This window comes from Lygodium microphyllum, unplaced genomic scaffold, assembly GCF_053477565.2.
Source record: "Lygodium microphyllum isolate KBCC unplaced genomic scaffold, Lygodium_microphyllum_v1.1.10 scaffold_73, whole genome shotgun sequence".
Taxonomy (NCBI): domain Eukaryota; kingdom Viridiplantae; phylum Streptophyta; class Polypodiopsida; order Schizaeales; family Lygodiaceae; genus Lygodium; species Lygodium microphyllum.
Genome location: NW_028229556.1, coordinates 462,600 through 480,915, shown reverse-complemented (window position 1 = coordinate 480,915; position 18,316 = coordinate 462,600). Strand labels below are relative to the sequence as shown.

Here is an 18,316-nt window from a genome sequence, read left to right as displayed (position 1 = left end):
GGTAGGGGGACTTGCTCGAATTGTTGTGTTGAACACACATACAATACATGAGAGTAGAAGCTCATTTAGGAACATAAAAAAGAGATGGAAGCCAAAATGTCTTTTTCCTACTTTTTTTTCCATCTTCCTTACTCTATATAATATACAGCATAATCTAGATAAGTTACAACATAAAGGGTGAAATCTAGGGATCAAAGAAGCATCAAATTTTATTAGTAAATATGTTACTTTTCAACTCAAGCTGACAGGTTTTACATTTTTGAATAGGTATAGCAAATCCTTTTCCTATGTAGCACATTTTATGAAGACAGGGAACACATACTTTGTTAGAAATTATGGAACATTGTCAATATGGAACACCCAAGGTATCGAGACATCTAGCACTAGCAAGCAAAAATAACTTTGCATGTTTGCCAAAGGACTACATATAAGTTAGGAATGTAAGAGAGAAAGGGAGAGGCGGGGGCGGCCAGGTCGTATTTTGGTGAACGAGGGATGCTATAAACATAGTTAACACTGCGAGAGAGAGAGAGAAAGAAAAGAGGAGGTGGTGCTGGTGGTTTGATATACACATATATGGTTAATTAAGCACAGTCGAAGGAGATGGGCTCGAGGTCGAGGGGAGGGGAGTGCAGGTACAGAAAGTTAACGCTGGACATGGGCGAGATGACCTGGCCGGGCTGGAGCAGGCACACGCCACCGCCCAGTACCTGCAGCTGCTCGGGAGCCACCGCTCGCCAGGCGGCCGACTTGCACCTCAGACGCACGTTGGTGGCGAAGCAGCCGGGACACCGGAAGGTGATGGTCACCGTCGTGGCCGGGTGATTGAACTGCAGGTCGCGCTGCCGCACCATCATACCACTGCTTCCGTCGCATGATCTCAGTCGACGTGCAGCTGGCGGTAAGCTGACGGCGCTTAGTGGCTGATTAGCTGTAAATCAAGCCAGATAAAAATATACTGAGTCCAAACCACCAAGGTAATTCCCTATTTAATAGGCACGCATTGCAGGTTGTATAAATGGTACTGAATTTTCACTAGTGTGATGTATCACCTGAGAGTAGCTGCAGAAGCATGATGCAAATGGCTGCGGCGATCGTTAAATTGACCTGCGAGGCGGACGGAGCCATAATTAAACTCTGTGAGTAGGCTGTTTGTAATTATCATGCAAGCTCAGGCATGCAGAAATAGCCATCTAGCATGACAATTTATATAGACACGAGAGAGAGAGAGAGAGAGAGAGAGAGAGAGAGAGAGAGAGAGAGTGTGTGTGTGTGTTGAGCCCGCGGTGCACGGTCAAGGTCTGATAGGGCTTGCTGGATTGCCAGCTTCCCGTGGTCAACGTCTGATAGTGCTTGCTAGATTGCCAGATTCCCCGTAGCTTCCCTTACACTCTACCTTTTGAGAGAGAGAGAGACTGTTGAGCCCGCGGGGCACGGTCAAGGTCTGATAGTGCTTGCTAGATTGCCAGCTTCCCGTGGTCAAGGTCTGATAGTGCTTGGTAGATTGCCAGCTTCCTCGTAGCTTCCCTTAAATCTACCTTTTGAGAGAGAGAGAGAGAGAGAGAGAGAGAGCCATGTGTGAGAGATCCTCCTAAGCTCTCTCCCATTTCGCATGCCACTACGCTTTTATCAAACCCCCTAAACTTTCAACACCTGGGGCTCCTTGTCGTGATACTTTGTCATACAAAGATACCTCGCGAGTCGCCACTCCAAGCTTCGCCTTTTAGATGAAGGTTTCCTTTCCTATTCAAATGTTCCCCACCGTCAATTCAAATAGTTGCTCCTTCCAGAAAAGGAAAAAGAGAGAGAGAGAGAGAGAGAGAAGTTTGCAAGAGAGAAATTCAAAGGTATACCTCTCTTTGGTTATCATACAAGTACTTCACACCTCCTAGTGACTCATAGTACATAGGTCCACAAACATCAGAATGAACAAGAGCCAAAGGCCTACCCATGTGTAGAGTGCCAGACTTCTTATGCATACTATGTGTCTGCCTACTAGACAAACAATGATCACATTACTCAAAGCACTTATAGTCGGGGGAGGGGGGACGGAAGATACTGCAAACGTGTAAGCATTTTCATTCCCTTTAAGGACATGTGCCCAAGGTGACAATGCCAAAGAGATACATGTGGAATTGCAGCCGCACGTAAAACATGATCTACAGATCCATATACAACCAAGGGATAAAAAGTGCCAGAATTGGGACCACGTGCCAAAACAAGGTTCCCACCACTTGTGATCTTTCAAGAAGAATCCCCAAAGAAAACAAAGTAACCCTCATCATCCATTGTGCCAGTAGAGATAAGACTCTTTGTGAGAGTCGATACATGTCAAACATTATGCAAAGTAAACATACTATCTAAATCAAATTGTAGTCATATATCACCAATACCAACTATCTACAATACCAAGTCATTCCCCAAATGGATAGATCGAGTCATACTATGATAGGAGTGAAACCACTCTCTATGAGGAGTCACATGAAAGGAAGCCCCTGAATCCATCAATTAACACTAAGTAAAACCAGGTAAAGTATCTGTTAGTTGTGACTCATCCAAAGAAGAAGCTGCAAGTATGTAATCATCATCAGAGTCAAGTTGCTGCACTACAGTGATCTCTTCGTTCTTAACTTTGAACTTAGTAGGGACAATGTTGCGATCATCAGACTTGTCCTCCGCTTTCGTTTTGGTTACCGTACAAGTTTGATTAGTTATTAAAGTGAAAAGTAAGCAAGAGATTTAAGACTTCCTCTCTTGCAAAAGTGTAAAGTAGAATATATTGTCTCACTTCATGTGTCAATTGTTTACACCTTCTCTTAAATTTAATGTTCTTTGCACTTTTGTGGATACATTTTCTCTTATTCCTCGGGATGATGGTACCCTTGGAGAGCACCATGTTCATAAGTCATCCTACAAGCTTAGGTAAACTAGTGTCCTCCGTAGTTGTTACCCGAACACTAGATCTCATCATTATCCGAATATTATGTTATCATTATAATATCTTTGAGATAACCAACTACTTGATCATGCAGTCATTGCATTGACTATCTGCGATTACATAACACTGATCTCTAGATAGTCATGTTACATTCTCAAAATTAAATTGGTTAACATGAATTTACACTATTTGTGTATCTAATGTGGTCTCTAAACTCAGTCCACTAATAGTATATCAAAACCCCTCATTTGAGTTGTTTTGAATGTGACTATTTGATTTTTTTTGTCTATATCAATATAGTAAAGGGGAGAAAGAGGTAATGTAGCTTGCATATAGATGGCATACATGAAAATTTAATGTAGTGTGCACTAAAACAATACATGATGAGATTTATTGAGCCAACATGGTGACAATATAGATAAAGACCAATACACTTTTTAATATTCTTGTATGTTAAAGTGGGGTCCATAGGATTTCAAAGTTAATATACTCTAGTGCTTGTGATTTTCTTTAAGAATAAAGTTTTATGGATACTTCATATACTTATTTCCACGTGTTTGAATTCTTTTTGCGAAACTCCAAAGTACTAATAACCTATTCTATACTCCTTTATAATGTAGGAAGTGCAATTTTCTTTGGAGTTCCAAAATCTCCACATTGTATAAAGCACTAATATGGTTTAATCTAGTAAATAGTTAATATGTCTCATACTTTCTACATATATTTGATAATCCACATACCATGAAACATGCTATTATACATTAGTTGCATTTGTCCAATTGATATAACTAAGTTCATTAAAGATCTTGCTAATTGTCTTTAAGGTCTTGCAACTAGTTAGGGATTTGGGTCTATCCCCCTCTTAAGTGTATACCAGAGACCTTTCGGAGTATGTTACAACTATAGAAATGACACAACCAAACTAACTCTTGTAACTTTTTAAGTGGCATAATTATGTACAAATATTGGAAGACTAGAATTTTCAAATTAAATATTCAAATATAAACAATGTAATGTGTCAACACGTAAATTTGACAAGTCCCACCACAACCACATCACATAAGAGAAAGAGATGATTTAAATCTAGATGACTTAGAAGTACTTTCAAACAATCATAAATTGTGCCTAAATAATGCTCTCTACACAAGATTTTCTTACAAAATCATTCACTAGATGATTATTTTCTTACAAAAAGGTTCATTGTTATGTAAAGGTGGTTGTGATGGCATTGTATTTCCATCTAGAGGAGTGTCAAATCTACTACATTAGACTATCAATGCAAAGCTATAAATGAGAAACTTACATAAAGTGTCATATATTCCTTGGAATGAGTTAATGAACCTTGATATGAGTGGGTGAATAGAGCAAGATGGATGTGGAGCCTTCTTCTAGAGCACATGTGACTGTATACAATGTATTTACCAACAAATTTAGCTAGGAGATTCGACAATCATACGAAAAATAGATTTATTAGCACAAAAATACTTGCATTTTGTTAAACTTTTGGAGCATAAGACCTATATTTCAATATAATACACATTGCATAATATGATATCCCAAAACACACTATGTAGTGCTTCATGCAATCTAGAAGCCGATTCTAATGCATTTTGGCATTGATGTAGTGCAACTTTTCTCCAAGGAGGGGTTGAATAAATGAATGAAATATTTTCTATTGTCATTGTGTAAAATACTTGTCTTATTTAAATTACAATCAACCATTTTCTATTTAGAAAATTTATTTAATGATGCAATATTAGCTAATGACTAGATTTTATACACTGTCTTCATTGTAATCCTTGGCATATATCATGGAATCAATAATGTAATGGCATTATCTTGATAAGCATGGATATTGAGAAATCCTTAAATAGAGTTTTTGAAATATCAAATTGATTGATAGTGGTGCAAGATTTGTAACCACTTGAAAGCTGATCAAGATTTCATCAAAGAGCTATGGAAAATTTATTATCAATTTTCATTGAGGATAATTAAGGAAATGATTGCATTCTATGAATTTGGGGGGATCGGAGGAATTCTAGGCCTCTTTGATTGAAAACTACATATAAACACATGAATGTGCCAACATTGATTTGACAAGTCCATACGGGCAAAAAATAGATCTATTTCATTCTCTATAAAGAGGTAGCTTTCAAAATGTATGAATTTCTATAAAGAATAAATATTTTTTTCATAGTACAAGTATCTTTGGCATTGTAAGCTTATGTCTATAATAAAATTTACATGTCTACAGATCAACCAATAACAACATTTAAAGTTTTAAACATCAAGGTGAAAGGTGAAGGTAAAGATTCACATTTATTCCATTATTATTTTATGATGTTCCCAGTCAATGGAATCAAGTCATCCGACGGGCAAGCGGCTCCTCAATATTTGCATCTCTTACGCCTAGTTTCATTTGAATTCCAACGTTTGTTACAATGACATGATTGCCACTATCAAATCGTTTGACCCTATCAAAGCTTGAGGCTTGGAGATCTCAACATTATCGCAATTGTATATCCATAGGGGCATACCCTCCTCGTAGTCTTTTCTCTCACGAATGAGATCTTATCATTGCAATACATACATAGGAGCTTTCGAGCCCTATTTGCCAACAAATTGTTTGGAATTGTACTACACATAGTTATGTGTGCTCCACTTTGCTTTGAGCTACAGTTGCTAGTACATTGTGCAACTTACATAGCTAGGGATCTCAAATGTGGACAAGTGTCCCTTGCATTCATACTCCACCATCTTCATGTCGGTTTCTCCTTGGCCATCTTCCACAAAGGGATTTTAAAATGCACCTTCTCTTAGCATAAATCTAGATATCTCCTTAACACTTTCTTTATGTGGTATGTCATTGTCTACATAAAACGTGTTGACCACAATATATAAATTTCTAACCACCTTGATGTTGCTCCAAAAATTAAATCCTCAATACTCAAGCTCTAAAGGTACAAGACAATATGTAGTGGTGTATGGGCTACAACCCATCTTTTCTCTTTCCTCCCTAGCTCGATCGGACATATCCCTCCTCTTTTTTCTCATTAATGGTTCTTTCACTCAAACCCATGGTTAGCACACCCTTGAATCCTATTTTGGTTGTTTTGGCCATTGGTTTCTTTCTTGCTATCTCCACTATGGAAGTTGAAGATTTCCCACTTGCTCCTCTAGGGTCCAGTCCGTGTTTAGTGCTTTTGCTGAAGACTCAATGGTTTTAAGCATGTAGCCATTCTAGTTGACTTCATCCACCCAAGGACCTAGCTGCATGGCTCTCGAGCAGCTGTAATCTCTTCTAAACATATTCTAAGAATACCTTTCTCTAAAATCGCGCTTGAAACTCTCCAAAGTTAGAAGGATGGTGTGTTTGAGATTGATAGATATTTGGCTAATTGACAATGTCACTCTATGAGTCAAACATCTTGACTTCTTTATATGAAACTATTGCAACAAAATCCCTCTTTTGAATGGCCTTGGCTGCTTGTTTGAAAGCTAGGCATCGACACCAACATATGGACTTCTTCACACTACTAAGAAATTATATTTAATGTGGGGTACACAACCAAAATACATGATATGGAAAAAATTACACTCCCAATGCATATATTGACCTAAAAGGATTTTGGTGAATTTCCATTCTATCCTCAGTGACTTTCTTTTGCAACTAGAACCTAACTTTGCATTAGGCAAGTCATTGGAAGAACCACTGGTTATCTTTGGAAGTTGGGGAATTGGTGTCTTAATATTTTTGTATACCACGATGCACATGGATATAGTAAGTGATCAATGATCACTTTTCTATAATCTTACTATCTACAACTTACAACAAATGCTTACAATAAAACAAGACAAAGAAACAAGTAATAAATCCATAGAATTCAAAAAAGTGGACAAGTATTTAATCATTGAAATTCATAACCTTCAATATCCAAGTAAGTATAGTTTATAATAAAAAATATACATGCACAGGAAAATACTATTCTTATATCATTTCAACATTTGTATGCAATTCTTAAAATCTAGTCATTTTGATAATAAAGTTGATCTGTTTTTAATTCGTGTTACATGAAAAAATCATTTAAAAGATAAATAAACATGAAATAAGGATAAAATATTGATTGGATTTTTACTTTAAGAATAAGCATAAATTCAACTAAATAGGTAACAATACTTGGAGCATTTATAGCTTTTATATAGCATTAATAGTCATAGGCTATTGTTTACATATTGTGTTCACATAGTTATATTGTTACATTATGTAATTATTCAATAAGAAACGTTTATACAACTTACAAACCCTAAGCATAACATGAGATAAAATTTGTAAAATAATGATAAACAAAAACTAATGAACTAATTTTTTCCCAATTAAGGACAATATATTCCAAAACAAAATAACATTGTACAAGCTAAGATATTATCCCATTTAAAAAATTTGAGTGGTTCTTAATTGCTATTATCTAACCCAATGCTTTATACCTATGATAAATGCAACTCATGAAAGAACCAAATATCTAAGATATAAAGCACTTTGTGATTTCTCCATTGTTTGTTTAGAAGCAATGACTAAAACTTGCAAATAATCAAGGATTGTATTTTACCTTCATTAAAATAAGTAACCCAATATTATTTTCATATGCTTTGGTTCCTTACTATTAAGTATCCCTATGAACACAAAGAATGTAATCAAGCTCATCAAAAATATTATTAGAACCATAAACTCAAAGTATGAGATACTATCAAGGCTATGTAGCTTTAAGAGAGTTCTTGACTTGAGAAGGATAAACTCCCCAATAGACTCACCCAAGAGCCTAAAAAATGAGATATTTGATCAAGCTCATTTATATATAGTGGATATTCTAAGGTTTTATTCCCACTGGGAATTATTTATAGCCTAATGGGTCCAAGGGAATATAACTATAAAACCCCATTGAGTTTACTGATATATTTCTTCAAAATGCCTACTTCTAAATTTATTCTCTCAATTATTTAAAAATAAAGTAGACATGTTTATAAATTATAAGTACTTTAAGATGCCTACTTCAAAGTGCTAGGAAGCACTGTCCTAGACATTACTTTCTAGATCACCTATACATGCTTTCATCCTAGTAGAGATCTATCCAATGCCTTAGAATGTTCCAACAAGAAGGATGATTATGTTATAAATATCAAGGAGATTAATATTGAAAAGATATTATTACAAAGTTGAAAGGAGCTAAATCACTCCTGAATATACAAGTGCCTGTTTGTAGGCATCGAAGGAGCTACATCACTCCTGAATTACTATAGATAAATGAAGGAGCTACATCAATCTTGAATTACAATAGATGAAGGAATCGAAGGAGATAAAGGGCCATGAAATTGCTTTATCTTGAGTGTGGATATAATCGGCTATGCAACATAATCTGTGACATAATAAACTTAATAGAAAATATTATATCAACATTAGAACACAATCACAATGTCATAAATCAACTCAGCAGCTAGAATATATGATAAAAATTTCATCAGCTCATCAGCTAGAATATACAAAATAGCAGCTGGCATACCACCAGCAAATGGAAAGAAGAATGGAAAAGATGAGCATTATCAAGACGAAAACATTAGCTACAACATCAGCTCCTTAGCTAGAATAGATAAAATATCAAGTAGAATAAACATAAGCTTGAACAGACGAATCAACTAAAAATAGACAAACAACAGCTGGAAACAATGAAACATCAGTAGGAAAGAACAAAACACAACTCGGAACAATGAAACATCAGCTGGAATAGATGAACAACAGTTGGAAGCAATGAAACATCAGCTAGAATAGACGAACATACTGGAAACAACAAAACATCAGCTCATATATCATAAGCTAGAATAGACAAAAATTAGAATAGAAAACGAAAAGAATGAAGCATTAGCTAGAACAACTCAAGAGCTAGAATAAAGAAGAATAAAGAAGGAAACATGGTTTGGAACAACTCAACAACCAGCTACAATAAAGAACGAAACATCAGCTGGAACAACTCAACAGCTTGAATAATAAGGAATGAAACATGAGCTGGAATAACTCAACGACTAGAATAAGGAATGAAACATGAGCTGGAATAACTCAACAGCTAGAATAAGGAATGAAACCTCAGCTGGAAAAACTCAACAGCTGGAATAATAATGAAACATCAGCTGGAACATTTCAAGAGCTGGAATAAGAATGAAATGAAATATCATTCCATCAGCTCGAAACATTTCTTATAAACAAAGCGTGGAATAATTTCAACGCATTAGCTGTAATATAGATGAAATGATATGAAACATAGCATGAAGAGCCAAAAATTAGCTTTTCCTTGATCCACTGCTGTGGTACATTTTCTTTGATCCACTGCTGTGCCTAAGGGAATCACGCTTTATGCTAGAGCTATATCTACCAAGATAGATACATCTCTACAAACTATATATAGCTAATAACTTTAGTGACCTAAAAAGAAATCATAAAACACGTTAAAAAAGCACAATTGTTTTTTATAATGGTGCCAAAAAGAAATCAACGAAGTGTATGTAGAATGTACTTGAACAATTCGGTCACACTCGCATCACTCCATTCGTATTTTGCTTTCACACTTAGGATTGCAACTAGTGTCTTCATGTGAGATACTCAGAACCCATCATATAATGGTATGGATGCTTCCTCTGTTAGCTTATCAGATGTCTCGGCATCCATTGGCATCAATGCATCGATCATTGCCTTCATCTCAGGCTCCAAGATTGTAGGAAAGTCTGAAAGGCTGCATGTCTTGTTTGGTATTGACGGTATAGACTGGGTCGTGCCTTTCAAGTGGTGGATTGGCTTAGGCACTCCATCTATCACATGCCCATGAACTCTTCTAAAACTGGCCGCAATAGGTGCATTCCTTCTTGGGATGAGACGTCACCTCCATGTATAAATTTTACGGCCACGTCTAATGTTTTTGTATATCATATTCAATTATTTTGCAAATATAAGGCATAATTGATACACATTTTTCTTACCATTTGCTCAAAGTCTGAGATTGCCTGATCAATTATCTCTGATTGAAACTCACTAAAGTGTCGTACGTGTTCTATAGAAAAGCGACACTTTTGTTTGATTGCCAACTTGCAATGAGAGCAAAGACATGGGACTCGCTAATTAAGATACGCCTCACGATCTTGAAAATCACCACCATCATTGTTTTTCATTTTGTCTACATTACGACAAACAATTGGGTTTTTCTTTTTTAATTTGTTTGAGAAAGGATTTCTTCTCTTGTAACTCAATAAAATTAACATCAACTTAAATGCCTTGGTTTACAACACATAGCAACTTTAGATACTTGGATATTATACATATTAATAGTATGATTACCCATAGATTCGTTCAAAATAAACATTAAACAACTTTTAGATTTTCTATCCACTATATCTACTTAATGTTGGTTCTAATATAGGGAAGATGATTGGCATTGATAAAGCAATTTATGCCATTTGATATCCAACACCTTTCATAAATGTAGAAAGATCATAAAGTCAATCTAAGATGTGCACAAATTGATCCCTTTTCATCCAAATTCAGTCTACCTCGTACGAAAAGTTCCACCTCAACCCCACAAGGATCAACCTAAAGCAAGCCTTAATCGTGACAATAGTCTCCTACCACGTTTATCTAATATTAGCTTAAGATAACTACTTTGCTATCATCTCTCAAACTTAAGTAGAACATTGCATTTGTTTAAAGAGAGTGAGAAATGAGGGGAGTAATATGTAGCAACCACTTTAATAATAAGGTATAGTCTCAACTTAGGCCCCCTAAAGTAACATTGATTTGAATCTAGGATGACATAGTAGGATAGTTGAAATTCGATCATTCCTAACTTTGGTCTATAAAAAATCCATCGGTAATTTAAACACCCCTTAACCCCTTTCCCTCAAAGAGTAGCTTTAGTTTTCTAACTAACCTTCCCTAATTTATCAACCTTTCTTTCCACTCTTCATTTTATGTTCTCTCCCCCTTCTCTTTATTTCTCTCTCTCTCTGTTTCTTTGTTGCCCCTCTCTTTGTTTCTCTCCACCCCCTCCTGTTTTCTCGCTCATTCTTCTCTCTCCCTTCCTCCCTCTCTCTCTTTCTCTCTTTCTTTGTTATCTTTCATGTTTATTCTCTCTCTCTCTCTCTCTCTCTCTCTCTCTCTCTCTCTCTCTCTCTCTCTCTCTCTCTCGTTCTCTCTTCATTTTCATTTCTTCTTCTCCCTCTCTCATTTTCGCTCTTATTTCCTCTTTTTCTCCCTCAATGAACCTCACTCTCAAGAGAAAGAAACAAAAAAAGAAGAAAGAACAAGAACAAACAAAGAGGATGATGGATTCTTTGTCTCCTCTTGACAAACCCTCTCCTTGTTTCTCTTCACCCCCTCGTTTTTTTTCACTCATTATCATCTCTCCCTCCCTCTCTCTCCCTCTTTCTCTCTTGTTTTGATATCTTCTCTCTCTCTCTCTCTCTCTCTCTCTCTCTCTCTCTCGTGTTTTCTCTTTCTTTTCCTTTCTTCTTCTCCCTCTCTCATTTCCTCTCTTTCTTCCTGAATGCACCTCATTCTTGAGAAAAACAAAGAAAATAAAAGAAGAAAGAACAAGAACAAACCAAGAGGGTGCAATGTACTCACTGCAAAGGCCCAAGGATTGATTCTTCGTCTCCTCTTCGCGACGGTTCTCTTCACCCCCTCATTTTTTTTCACTCATTATCCTCTCTCCCTCCCTCCCTCTCTCTCTTTCTCTCTTGTTTTGTTATCTTCTCTCTCTCTCTCTCTCTCTCTCTCTCTCTCGTTTTCTCTTTCTTTTCCTTTCTTCTTCTCCCTCTCTCATTTCCTCTCTTTCTTCCTTAATGCACCTCATTCTTGAGAAAAACAAAGAAAATAAAAGAAGAAAGAACAAGAACAAACCAAGAGGGTGCAATGTACTCACTGCAAAGGCCCAAAGATTGATTCTTTGTCTCCTCTTCGCGACGTCCCTTCTTCTTCCTTCGTGCACTTCTCTTCTTTGTGAACAATGACGATGGCAGCGATGACAATGAGAAGCTATGCTTCTCTCTCTTTCTCTCTTCCTCTCCCTCTCCCTCCCAAAGCCACGATCTCTTTCGCTCTCTCTCAAACCCTTTCTCGCAAAATGCTGCGCTCGAGTTTCACCCATTTTTTTTCCTTTGAGTACCATCACTAGTTGCGTCACTATTTGCGTCGCTAATGTCTGTCACTATGCCCCTATATCCTAACTGCAAAAGGAATATAAGAGAAGAGAGATAAGATGAAGAATTTGATATTACTCGCTTCTCATAAGGATGTGCAAAAACTAATTACATTCATTCGAATGTGCAATACTTATCCAAATTCCTCCATAGGCATCTCAATTTCTACTTCCTCCTCAACTTGCAATAAGATTGGATCCTTATGGTAAATTTTTATGAGATATTTTTGGCATCTCTCTTTTGAGTATTTGATAAGCTAAGAGACTACCAAGCTATCAAAGGTATTGACAAAGTGGGCTATAGAGTTGGAATCACATCTCTTTTCTTATGGAGGAAATTACAAGGAAAATTTGGCAAACATTTTCACTTATGGAGAAAACCCAAAGGTGATAAAGGAAAAGGAATGAAAAAATACCTTACTTAAGTCAACAAATATTGAGGATACCTTCACTTTATTCTTTGATGGTTCTTTACAAGAGATTACATAAGGAAGCTTTTGGCCAACTTGCATAGTATAGTTCACATGTGGAGTTGATCAAGTGATATGGATTTAAACCAGAAATGAAATATCCAATGTTGAAGAACATGCTACAAGTGGTTCATGATTGAGGGTTAGACAAGATGCATTGACAATGATGAAGTAATGAAGCATTAATTTTGAGGCGTTTCCATAGGAAGCTTGTGAATACCATTGTAGCACAAGAAGCTATCATGGTGATGCTTTTCGCCACTACAAGGCATTCTACATACTAGGGAGAAAGAAAGTTTTTGGCCTTAGAGGATAAGGTTTTCCTAATAATAGTTGTTTCTAGGGAGGTGAAAAAGGAAAAGAAGTATACTTTTAAGTTAGGGAGAGAGAGGGAAGGTATGGAAACAATAATAGATATTGAATTGCGAGTATGGGGGAAGGAGTGGAGATACATTCTTTCAGATGAAGAGTAAGATACAAAGAGTAAAGGCTCTTAAAACTAATAAAAGAAATTGTGTATGCATGAATGTATTAGGCACAATTCATGATGTAGACAACAAATTTTCAATCCATTCATACTTTTTATGTGAGCATCGACTGCTTAACTTGCATGGCATATTCTTTGAGTGCATATCTTCTTCAAGACATTGAATGCTAGAGCATAATGTGCATCAATGGCATAAAGAAATTTCTCACAATCAAGTGTACAAGGGTGGTGCAAGAGCTTGTTGACTGGGAAATAGAGTGAGAAAATGGGTTTCTTCTCCTATGAATGAGAGCTTGAGAGGGTATGGGTTGAGAGTAGTTTCCTTATTCAACAAGAGGTGACATTGAAAGGAGATTTAATATTTATGGTCTTATAAGAATATTGATGTATTTATGGCCCCTAGGGAGAGTTTCGGTGTATACAACCATATTATTTTTCATTTCAAGATGTTAGAAGGGGACATCCTATATGTAGATTCCTTGTATATTTAAACTAAGATCATGTGTTTATGTGTAAATATTCTAAGGAAAATCTAATGTTGAATGTGTTGAGAAAATGTTAGGATACACTATGGATTTTATTGGCATGTATCATGTTTGCATGAGCTTGTGTATGGGTATGTGTGCTTAGATATGAACAAGGGATAGATGAAGCCTATCAAAACCACAGAAAAGAAGAGAAATATGGATTCACATGAAGGAGATAAAGAGGATGGTAGTGATGTCAAAGAAGAAGGATTAATCTCCTATCTTTTGAGCTTCAGAGAGGAGACAAGAAGGTGGCTAGTATGAGTAAAAGGAGGCGGAGTAAGTGCATCTCTAAAGGGTCTAATGGATCTTAAAGGAAGGCCAAATTTACAGGGAGAGAATAATCTCAAAATTTATTACGAATTTGTGGAAGGAAGGCTTGCACACAAACAACTAGAGAAGGATTGATAGCTGCTAGGGATGCAAACATGAAGATCAACAAGCCAAGACTCATCTTTGAAAGCGCATGGATCCATTCCAATGTTGGAAATGAACCTTCATAAGAAACATAAGGGTGAAAACCATCACACCAGAAAAGATGAGCTTAATATCCACATTAAGATCCATTAAGATTCCTAGTAATTTGTGGGATAATTTTTTATGGATGTGGCCAATAGGATTATTGGGCAAGCAAGGGACAAATTGATATGCTCTGGATCCAAGGGCAAGAAGTGAGAACAAAAGTTATTGTTTTCATAGCATCTAGTTAGATCAAATGATAAAAATCATGGATGCATGATGTTTCAATGGTAGCAACAAGGCTTAGAGGAGTGATCACTTGGTTGACAAGGTGGTGTAGCATCCAACTCTATTGGAGTGTGCGACATCAATGTCTACAACAACATCAAATGAGACAAGGTAGTGGCCTTGCAAGAAGCAAACTAGGTTGGTGGGTAGATAAGCATGTTCACAAGCATGGCTTACAAGACTAGAATTGTCACTACACAATATATATTAGTACATTGGTTAAAAGATATCATTTATGAAATTGTTGTAGGGCCTTGTTAAGTTTTCAAGTGATTTTTCAACTCCTAGTTTGATGGCTTATGGAATGAATTCAATATGAAATGGCATTGGTGTGCTTCCAACCTAAGAATCATAATGGAGACCATGTATTCCCATACTTCTCTAGTGTTAAGAATGATGTATCATGAAGAATAGACAGTTTATATGTTGTCGGAGGGGTTTTTGTTGAAAGGTCGAATCCACCGAGGATCAGAGATAGAAGGAAGTAGAGATAGGAGATGGAAGAGTAAAAAGAGAATAGATAAGAGGTAAACACAATAATGACAAAGCACAATGAATTGAATCAATATGCATTAAAAGAGCCTGGACTCCTTGCACTACTCAAAAGCAATCTCCAGGCATTAGATCTCTTGGAGCTTCTCCGTAGAACAAAACGTCCATCAAAATTATAGCTCCTTCTCTCTTGCTTGGAATCCAAATCTGATGGCTCCGTTGGCTTTGAAAGAGGGATAAAACCCTAGGACACGGTCGCGGTTCTCCCAAATCACTTCTTCTTCCTCTTCTAGTTCAAAACTGCAGTTTTCAGCCTATCAATAGTGATCGCGACCCACACGATTTTGTCAGTCTATCTTTTTTATGAAAATCCCATAACTAGCTGAAAAAGCAACTTGCAAAACTTTTCTAACTTTTCCAAAATTTTACAATAAATAATATCAAAAGTAAGCTAAAATTATTCAAAAATCTAGTATTTTTAGATAATCCATGCCACTCACACTAGTACTAATGAATCAGATCACAATGACTCTCTTGATCAATAAGAAAGTCATATGATGATGCATTCCATGCTTTTTCACACTGTGCCCACATAGCATCACAACATCCACCCCCTCTATACCTACACATCCTTCGGTATGTGCCAAAATCCTAGTTGTCACCAGATTTTGAGTCCTCCTCATCCTTTGCAACCATATCCTTTCCTTCTTCATCTTCCATATCTTCCTAGCTAGCCCCTGTATCATGGCCACTATTTTCTTCCAAATTCTGGCAACTCATAGGCAGTAGATTCCTGCCTCTTGAATATTTTGATTCTTTTCCCTGCTATGAGAAGTTTTATGGCTATCCCATCCAGTTCATTTAATGCATAAGTAGCATTATCAAACACTTGTCTTACCACATAGGGTCCAAACCATCTTTTGGAAACTTTACTCATAGCACTATGCTGGTTGTCTAAATTACTATCATAAACCAATACCCCATCCCCATCTTGTATGGTTCTTAGTCTTAGTCTATGTCTTTTGTCAAACCATTTCTTGTTTTGTTATATCCTTGCTGCCCTTAACTTTGCAATTGCTGCCTTTATGTCTTTTGACTTTCTTTCCAACTGTCTAATGCGTAAGTCCAATAACTCCTTTCGATTCAACTCCTCCTCCCAAGGTAGCACACTCTGTGTGACTGTCATCTCTTTTATCGGCATGATAGGTTTTTGGCCATACATCAATTCTGCAGGCATATATCCTATAATGGCACTATGAGTTGTTCTGTCAGCCCACAAAGCATAAGGGAGCAATCATGGCCACTCTTTTACCTTCTCTCCACATGCTTTTGCCAATGCCTCACAGATGAATACATTTGACATGTCTTATATGTTTCTACAAAGTGAGAAATATCAATATACATACCCTACCACCAATATCTTTCTTTGATCTTTGCAAAAGTACCCCAAACACCTCTATGACCAGCCCACAAGCTTTCATGAAATTCTTGCATAGCATTTACTTGCGAAGCTCTGTCACCCAAAACTCGCAATAGCATACCCTGTTTCTTTTTAGCATGTTTCCATAAGTATCCATCTTTTAAGAAAAACCCATAGGCTTTCCTCTTGATCTTCTTAAACTCCTCATCTGACCATTCATCTCTCTTTGTTAATGTACTGAGGTATTGACCAATTCTCAACCACTCTCAAGCATATTTGTCTTCCAAAAACACTTCTACACACAATGCAAAACATCTAAAGTGTGTTGTCTTTGTTGTCCAAGCTTCTGTTAATGCTGTAGCAACACCTTGCATTGCTAAATTCACTCTTGCAACATCATTTTCAGTTGCAAGAAAGGCATCTTCTTCCTTCTCATCCATCATCCCATCTTCATTCTCATAGCATGCTCAAAATAACATGTCTACCACTAGGTTATCTCTTCCTGAAATATGCTGAAATTTAGGGTTCAAAGATTTGATGTATGCAATCCATTGAAGCATAGCAATGTTTGAGGTAGCACAACTAGTAATCATACCCAATACCGGCAAACAATCGGTCTCAATGACTACATGAGCACCCATAAAATACTTCTTATTGCATTTAAGGGCTATCACAATTCCCCATAATTCTCTTTTAACTTGTGGATACCTTCTCTGTCGTTCAATCAATACTTTAGCACCAAAGCGTATTGAATATCTTTGCCCTTCCTCATCATCTTGCCCAATTGCCCATCCAATCCTAATTGGGCTTGTATCCATAGTAATAATGATAGGCTTTCAAAGTGAATAGTCAGCCTTTCTTAATGTAGGAGCAGATTTTAAGAGATGCTTCAATTTCTTCATTGCTTTCTAATGCTTCCTTTCCCAATGAAATCTCTGACCTTCCCTCAGAAGCTCATAAAGAGCATCAACTACATGTGCAAATTGAGGAATTCATATCAATTAGAACACACATGCACCCAAGAATCTACGCACCTCTGATACATTCATGCATACATCTTGAATTCTATCAATCCCATCTTTTTTTTTTGTGATGGTCTTCGCCCATAAGGCCCACACATAGGCCCAACAATCAAAACCTCTTCAACTCCAAAGACAAAATTTTGTCCAAAAAGAGTTAAATGCACCCCTTTTAGACGCATCAAAATCCTCTCACAATCCATAATATGGTCTGCCACAAACTGTCTGCATCCATGAGCATCCATCTCTTCATTCTTTTCATCCACTGCATACCCTTTGATTGGAACATCATCCAAGAAGGGCATTGTCAATTGTGGTATAAAATCCATGAGTACCCTATTCATAACATTTGTCATGTGTGCTAACTGAGTTTGTTGCACCCTATGGGAGAGTACACATCTGTACTAACCCCGAGGGAGTGTTCATGGTTATGATATCCCTGCTTTCAATTGCAAGCCGAAAATAATCATACCCCGACTAAAGATCACCCAAATAATAGATTGCTCTGCCTACAAAAGCCTTTGCAAATACATCAACCACAGGATGTGCACCCACATTTCTTATAGTCACTTTATTGATTGGTTGCATATCTTGAATAAATTCCAAAGCCCCATTCTTTTTGGGCACAGTAAACCAACGATTTGAGTACGGGGGTGAAGAGGGCTCCAAGATCTTCATGCAAATCTTCTTATTTAGCAAATCCATAAGCTTTGGCAAGTAATCTTTAGGTACTAGAATAGGCCTCAAGTTCCATGGCACATGTACTGGCACAGTAAATATTACCATAGGAGAGACAAAATTTGAATCCAGACAACCTATTTCACTTGATTGAAATGCAAATACATTTCCATGCCCAGCCAACATCCGCATAAAATAGTCTCTCTCAATAGGCAAAAGAAACCCTTCTGCACCAACTTTCAGTTCCTGTAATGTTTCAAATGTAAACTGATGACCTATATCTTTAGGATCCTGTAAGCTTGGCT

At 36.9% G+C, this 18,316-nt stretch overlaps 1 protein-coding gene across 1 annotated transcript; it reads right to left on the bottom strand.

Moving 5' to 3' along the window:
• Window positions 1–420: 420 nt before the first annotated feature.
• LOC148008717 (uncharacterized protein At1g05835-like) lies at window positions 421–1,170 on the bottom strand. The gene is made up of 2 exons (XM_087674040.1): window positions 1,053–1,170; window positions 421–931 (listed from the first exon to the last, which is right to left on the bottom strand). The coding sequence occupies exons 1-2, from the start codon at window positions 1,126–1,128 to the stop codon at window positions 585–587; spliced, it is 423 nt and encodes a 140-aa protein (XP_087530166.1). The 5' UTR covers window positions 1,129–1,170; the 3' UTR covers window positions 421–584.
• Window positions 1,171–18,316: the final 17,146 nt, after the last annotated feature.